The sequence below is a fragment of the Dendropsophus ebraccatus genome, chromosome 6 (assembly GCF_027789765.1).
Source record: "Dendropsophus ebraccatus isolate aDenEbr1 chromosome 6, aDenEbr1.pat, whole genome shotgun sequence".
Taxonomy (NCBI): domain Eukaryota; kingdom Metazoa; phylum Chordata; class Amphibia; order Anura; family Hylidae; genus Dendropsophus; species Dendropsophus ebraccatus.
In genome coordinates, this window is record NC_091459.1 from 129,763,966 (window position 1) to 129,771,857 (window position 7,892).

General features: G+C 40.9%; 1 protein-coding gene across 2 annotated transcripts; it reads right to left on the reverse strand.

Moving 5' to 3' along the window:
* Positions 1-2,879: 2,879 nt before the first annotated feature.
* Positions 2,880-7,225, reverse strand: LOC138795089 (interleukin-17F-like). 2 transcript variants are annotated; one of them, XM_069974045.1, is made up of 3 exons: positions 7,186-7,225; positions 4,117-4,313; positions 2,880-3,289 (listed from the first exon to the last, which is right to left on the reverse strand). In XM_069974045.1, exons 1-3 carry the CDS (start codon positions 7,222-7,224, stop codon positions 3,052-3,054), a joined length of 474 nt encoding a protein of 157 aa, XP_069830146.1. In that variant the 5' UTR covers position 7,225; the 3' UTR covers positions 2,880-3,051. The 2 variants fall into 2 exon arrangements, with proteins under 2 accessions (XP_069830146.1, XP_069830147.1); XM_069974046.1 differs by lacking the exon at positions 7,186-7,225 and adding an exon at positions 5,596-5,726.
* Between the last annotated feature and the right edge of the window lie 667 nt (positions 7,226-7,892).

Here is a 7,892-nt window from a genome sequence, read left to right on the forward strand (position 1 = left end):
ATGTTCGAAACTGTTAAAGCTCCATTCTACTGAACTGACATAGCCGTGTCAGTACAGTAGCGCAGGGCTTTAACTGTTTTGGACCTGATGGTTTAAACAGCAGTGAAATGTACTAATTTATTTTAATAATTTGTTGTAATATCTCTGCCCATTCAGCGTCATCCTCTGTCAGTAAAGTACAGCAGAGAATGTTGATCATGGTTTTTCTCATTTAATTCATTTTGTCTTGCACTGGTCTAACACTACTCTATTTCACTCTACTGTGTTAATTGGATTCTACCACACCCAGCTCTTTCTCCTGCTCACTTTGTTCTGGGCTGCAGATAGTTTAAAGCGGCACTATCAGCAGGTTCTTCCCAGAAAACCTGCTGATAAGTCGTAGGAGAGGACCTCAGTAGTACATTGCTGTTAATTACATTCCTCTTTTCTCCCCGCATTGTTTATTAAATTGCTAATTGCCCTTATGCAAATTAATTGCTTAAGAGCATTTGGGGCATAGCCAGCAGGCCCCGAGCACCACGGCTACCCACCAAGCCCGCCCTTTCCTGTCCTGCCCACTATGCATATTTATATATGCATAGTGGGCTTTATGTACGCTGGCTGCGCATGAAAGATGTCCCGTCAGAGACGGGCTGCTTCCTGCGCATGCGTGATTCCTCCGGGCCGCTGCCGATCCTCCCGTAGGTCACTCAAGACATAAGTATAAGTATGTTTGTCTGTGAATGTCTATGAATGTGATTGTTTTTTTAAAAAAAAATTGTATGAATGAGAGTGAGTGGTAGTGTGTGCCTGTTAAGAGTGTGCATGGTGTGGATGATGGGAGTGTGAATGATGAGAATGTGGATGGTGGGAGTATGCATGGTGTGGATGATGAGAGTGTGCATGGTGTGGATGATGAGAGTGTGGATGATGGGAGAGGGCATTGTGTGCTTGATGGGTTCACACAATTTTCACTTCCATCATCTACACTCTCATCATCCACACCATGCACACTCCCATCATCCACACCATACACACTCCCATCATCCACACCATGCACACTCTCATCATCCACACCATGCACACTCTCATCATCCACACCATGCACACTATCATCATCCACACCATGCACACTTTTAAGTGTTCACACCTGTACAAATCAAGAGAACTGACTGATCACATGACACAGAACCAGGAGCACCGCGTCTTCTCTTGGCACTATCTCCTGATCGGAACAGGATTGCTAATATGGATTTTCTGACCTCTTGCTTGCCCATCTCTGACATCCTGTTTCTCTGCTGACTTGGTCCTGTATTAGGGTAGCTTCACACTACCGTATCGCTGCGTATTTATCGCTGCGTTTTTATCACTGCGTGTTTAGTGTTTGTTTGTCTTGTTTTGTCTCTGTGTGCACTCCAGTGTACAAAGGGAACGTCGATCAGTTGTCACCAACCACCTAGGGTCAGATGGGCAAGTAGGCAGGGACAGCTGGCGGGCCTAGCACTAGGGCTCGCTGTCATGTCTTCCCTACCTAATCACCTTGGTCATACTTTCCTAACATTTGTTCGTTGTTTCATTATGAAGTTTCTTTGCTTCATATTTTGCAGCAGTGGATATTATTTTAGTAATTGACCCTTCTGATGCCCTAGAATCCATTACTGTGTGTCTTTAAATTGCACTTTTGCATGATTGGGTCATCTGACTACAGTGGGAAGCTCACACTTATAGAGGTTCCAAGAAAATATTCTTTTTTGTACTTTAGTTTAGAACTGTCCTGTGTTGGACTAGGGTGGCAAGGGCTCACCACTGGAATTTATTGTGGAGCCCCCCCTCTCCAGTTACTGTACGTTAAAATACAGATCATTTTTACATCTAATGAACACAAAGTCACGCTCAAAGTCAAATCAAATCGGCTCAGTGACAATGCTAATGTGATCACATGACATAAAAGTGAGTCACGATGCACTTACTATCAAAAGACCTTAAAGGGGTAGTGCGGTCTAAGACATTTTTTCAGTAAATAACACACATTACACAGTTATACAACATTGTAATGTGTGTTATTAAAGTGAATGGCCCCCTTTCCCATGTTTCCCCCCACCCCGACCGCGGACCCGAAAGTGTGATACACTATACTTTCGGAATCACTGTCGACCCTGGCCGCCATCTTGGGATGATCATGTCATCTTCAGGAGGCCGGCCTGACTGCTCCAGCCCCCCTCCATCGCGTCATCAGCTGCTCAGCCGTGATTGGCTGAGCATAAAAGTGCTCAGCCAATCACGGCTGAGAAGCTGATGACGGACATAAGCTCATGACGGAAGTTTGGTAAATGAATGTATTTGCAAAAATATTTAAAGGGATAGTTCACACAAAAAAATCTTTTAAATCATCTGTGCCAGAGATTTGTAATTTACTTCTAAAAATCTCATCTTCCAGTATTTATCCAGTATAGTGGTTTTCTATGAGGATTTTCTCCTGTTTTGGACAGTTCCTGACATAGACAGAGGTAGCAGAGAGCACTGTGTCCGATTGAAGAGAATACACCACTTCCTGCAGGACATACAGCAGCTGATAAGTACTGGAAGGCTTGAGAATTTTTAATAGAAGTAAATTACAAATCTCGGGCACTTTCTAGCACCAGTTGATTTGAAAGAATTTTTTTTAACTACCCCTTTAACTTGACTAGTAATACCCCTACAAAAAGACTCCAGTATAACTAATGGCACATGGAATGTGTGGGCCCTACATTAGTTTCCCCTATGGTTGGATCTTAAGCTCTATCTCTGCTAATCTGTTGATTGAATCACATACCAGTCACCATTTCTTATTTACGTCTTGAATTTATTGCTTTTCATACAAGAATAAATACAATGCATTGAATTCCAATTCCATATAAAAAGATAAATATATAAATAGAAATAATGTAAAAATTGGTTGAGAACTTTGCAATGTACATTGCTACCAGGAGAATCGCACTTATCCAATGCTACATTCTTCATTATCCTAAACTATAAAAGATAAATAGTAAAACATGGGGATTTCTCTAGTGGCGGGGCTGGATCTTCTCCCCTCTATAGCTGCTCCTGGGTGATGGGTCGTACGCAGGTACAGCCCACGGTCACAATCTTTTTCTCTAGCTTGAAGGAGTGGGCGCATCCTTTCATCTCACGGAGAAGGACCAGGATCTCTTGTCTGATGGGGACGGAGTTTAGGTTGCTGTCCACGTTACCCTCAGCATCCACACATGCCGCCATGTCACACTTGGCCTCGGCAATAACCATGGGGTGTCGGTGCATGTTTCTGTCATAGCTGAAAACAAAAAGAAAAAAAAAATGTCAAATGAGGATGCTGATTTAATTTTACCTAAAATTCAAGGTGTGAAGCAAGATATAATTTTCTACCCAGTACCCCCAATGGGCTCCATTCATGTGATCCTTGCTCTACTATGTACCCTCTCTATGTAATAAACAGGACTATTCTTATGTTATTCCTACTCAAGCATTTGTTGTTCCACAGCCGGCTGCATGACTACAGTTCTGATTACTGCATAGATGCTTGGGGGCGGGGTTTGCTTAAATTACTCATGGGCTGTATGAATTCTAGCCACGCCCCTGCTTAGGGCAATATATACATGTATAATTAATATTAGAGTAGAAAAAAGGCTTAAAGGGGGTTATCCAAGATTTGAAAAAGATGGAACTTTCTTTTCGGAAAAAGCACCACCCCTGTCCTCAGTTTGTGCAAGGTTTTCCAGCTTAGTTCCATTGAAGTGAATGGAGCTGAGTCGTAATACCATACACAACCCAAAGGCAGATATGGCATTGCTTTTGGAAGAAAGAAGATATGTTTTTGCAATTCTGGATTACCCCTTTAATTAAAGGGGTACTCCGGTCCAGGGTATTTTCAAGCTATGGTCCCGGTTCCAGTACCGGCGCTGGAACCAGGGAGGTAAGTGACCTCCGCCGTCCATAACCATCCCCTCAACGGCCATAGCTTAAAAATACCCCCGGGCCGGAGTACCCTTTTAAGGTTTGAATACAACATATACTAACAGACTACAACAGCTCAATGTCAATAGGCTCACCTAAAGCATTAGATATAAACGCGATATGATCGTATATTTGAATGTCCATTACCTGTACTTCCATGGAGAAGTGGAGCGTTTATTCACATCTCCGCTCAGCAGAAGGGAGTCGTGGCCGGTAACATTGAGGCTGACCCTCACTGTGTTCGTTATGGGGGGACATGCTGCTTTCTTAGCATGATTAAGATCCAGACATTGGACGGACATCAAAGAGGTAACGCCAAGGAGAAGCAGCACTGCTACTGTAAACTGAATGGGAAAATAAACGTTAGGGGATATTGTATATTCTACATTTATCTCATTCAAGGTACTGATCATACAATGTGCAATACATGACATATGCAGAATATATCAATAGATGGATAATGGATAGAAAGAGAGATGTGGGTACAAGATGGATGGAGATATATGTGAGATAGATAAGAGAGAAATAGATAGATATGAGAGATAGATAGATAGATAGATAGAGCCAAGTGGTGTGCACCCACTTTACCAAAGATGCAGGTAAGTACTGAGGTAGAGATTCACCACAGCACAGCACCACCCACAACATGCAACCATTTCAAATAGTATCTTTTTAAAGCAGGTCCACGGCTTGAACAAGATACTGTTGTTGGATTGAAAGGTTGCATGCTGTGGGTGAAATAAAAACATTTTTCTTCTAACTTTAGGTGAGTGCTGTGGTAAATTTCAACCTCAGTACTTACCTGCATCTTTGGTAAAGTGGGTGCACACCACGTGGCACCATACCAACGTTTTTCAAAGTACTGCATTTACTTCGATAGATAGATAGATAGATAGATAGATAGATAGATAGATAGATAGGGGATAGATAGATAGATAGATAGAGGATAGATAGATAGATAGATAGATAGGAGATAGATAGATAGATAGATAGATAGATAGATAGATAGATAGATAGGAGATAGATAGATAGATAGATAGATAGATAGATAGATAGATAGGAGATAGATAGATAGATAGATAGATAGATAGATAGATAGATAGATAGGAGATAGATAGATAGATAGATAGATAGATAGATAGATAGATAGATAGGAGATAGATAGATAGATAGATAATAGATATGATAGATAGATAATAGATAGATAGATAGATAGCAAAAGAGAGGTTCAACAAATTTTCATAGTTTTTCTTTTTTCTGAGAGCAGTCCCCCCCCGCCAAATTAACTTAATATAATGTATTGTGAAGCAGTAATAAAAATAGCTCTAAATATTTACAATAATATAACAAAAAGACTAATAATAATTAATATAATTATTCATTATAATTATAGAATTAATAAATTATATATATCAAATAAAACAAAAACAAATAAAAAAAAACATAAAATGACAAAAATAGTTATAATAAAACATTACATATACAATCAATAATTATATATATATAATTATATATATATATATATATATATATATATATATATAGATATATCACAAATCAATTAAAACACAAAAAGTATAAAAGTGATGATGGCTGCCTATGAGAGGCAGTCGGTGGGATTCTCACCTTGCCGGCTCCTGTCAGGGTCTCCATGGCTCTTCTGTATTTGCTGGCTGTTGCTTTGATCTCTGGCTGTCTGCTGGTCTTGGGTAGGTGATTGCTGTGAGGTGCTCAGGTCTACACCTCACATTATATAGAGAGCGCACCATTGCTATCTGGTTCATCCTGTGGTTTTAGTGTGGAGCGGTTTCCTTTGTGACATTTTAGCATTAACCCCAGGTTTTGTTAGGTAGGAAATTCTTAGCTGATAAATGACAGCCGGCTATAGGCTTCCTGAGCTGGAATCTGCTGATATGTAACCAGTCAGGAAGGCCCGGCCCAGGATTCAGTAACACATTTGCATGTTGATAGACAAGACGTCACAGTGGAAGCAGATTGTGGCTTCTGTAATCTATGTCTCGCCTTACATCAGGTGTACTAGTTCACGGCATTTTATTCTTTCTGAATTTTATAAGCAAATATCAAAAAGTCCGAGGTCTAAAGAACTGGGTTGTATATAGGACAAAAGTTAACATTACAATGTCTGATAATGATATAAATCACCGGGTCACTATAAGGTTATATTCACATGTGTTATATCGGTTGCAGATATCTCTCTAACTTCAGACTTCAGATATTACCTATGTTCACACACCGTAAAATAAAATAAATATATACGGCCATCATTTTAAAGTAAAAATTTTCAACTTAATAATTTGGCTCCATTAAAGTCAATGGGAAATTGGTCGGTAGTGCGCACACTGTATAGAATAACAGCCGTAATTGTGTCCGTCCAAATAACGGACATGCTTATTATTTACCACTTGCTTTTGCAAAACACAGACTTTTGTGTCACCTGTTCTAATGTTTTTTTTTTATTCTCACTTTTAGCTTTTTATTCTCACATTTACCTTTTATTTTATTGTATATGAACCTAGAAGAAAGGAATGTTTTATAGATAAAGAAAACAGTGTCATTTTTTGGCCGTTTGATGGCTGCACCCAAATAACGATCAATAGATAGATAGATAGATAGGAGATAGATAGATAGATAGGAGATAGATAGATAGATAGATAGGAGATAGATAGATAGATAGATAGGAGATAGATAGATAGATAGATAGGAGCAGGGGCGTAGCTAATGTCCCTTGGGCCCTGGTGCAAGAGTTCAACTTTGCCCCCCCCCCTTCCCCCGTTCCTCGACCAAGCGATACGATACATAGATAATAGCTAGAGGCAGATATTACCAATAATACCAGTATATAGGAAATATTATCACCATACATATTACCGCCATACTGTTACTAACCAAATCCTGTATACTGAGACTGATATTACCAATAATACCAGTATACAAGGGGGAAATATTACCACCACAACCAATACCATCACCACCATATTGTTACTGACCAAATCTAGAATACTAAGACCAATAAAACACTGTACCAGATTACAAGTAACAAATACCACCACATACTGACTAACACCACCGCATACTGACTAACATCCACTGTACACAGATCACCATCACCTCATCCAGTCATATAGAGGCAGCCCCATCTCTACACAGGCTCTGTACACCATATACATTACAGTGCAGTTATATCAAGTGACTCACATTGGACGTCTTCTCTAATTGGAGTTCTTTCCTTTTCATCTTTTTCTCCGTCTGTCCTGGGCCGTCATGAGAACTTCTCCGAGCCACGAATCCACAGAATCTGACAGACAAACATATTAGGCTACTCATACTGGCACCATCCTCATCTCTATACACTGCACATCTGTATTGGCCCCTTTACACCCTCATTAAAGTGACTGTACCACCAGGCCCAGGCTAAAGCACTGGAGGCGGCCGACCCACCCTTAGTGGGAGGAAACCCCCGCACCTCTATGATAGGGATCCATTGATTCTAATGGAGACACGTCATAGAGGGGCTAGGGTTTCTTCCCACTGGGGGTGGGTCGGTCGCCTCCAGTGCTTCAGCCTGGGCTTGGTGGTACAGTCATTTTAAGTGGGTAGGCTGACTATGTCATCCCCATGATAGTATATGCCCCCCTCTGTGTAGATGGTCCCTAGCTCAGTCTTCTATATAGATGGCCCCTTGTGCATCTCCTTTGTGCAGCCCCTCTCTGTGTAGTCCCCCTATAGTAGATTCCCCCTCGTTTAGTCCCCCTTATAGATGGCTCCTTTGAAGTCCCCCTTATAGATGGTCCCCTCTGTATCCCCTATAGTATACACCCCCCCCTGTGTAGTCCCCCTTATAGATGCCCCCCTCTGTGTAGATGGTCCCTAGTTCAGTCTTCCATATAGATGGCCCCTTGTGC

What these genes read in the sequence shown, in the direction of transcription:
- LOC138795089 (XM_069974045.1), bottom strand. Translation starts at nt 7,224, where the DNA reads ATGAAAAGGAAAGAACTCCAATTAGAGAAGACGTCCAAT. An exon ending in AATTAGAGAAGACGTCCAAT is followed by an intron (nt 4,314 to 7,185) that starts GTGAGTCACTTG and finishes TTTCCCATTCAG; the next exon opens with TTTACAGTAGCAGTGCTGCT. An exon ending in ACTTCTCCATGGAAGTACAG is followed by an intron (nt 3,290 to 4,116) that starts GTAATGGACATT and finishes TTTTGTTTTCAG; the next exon opens with CTATGACAGAAACATGCACC.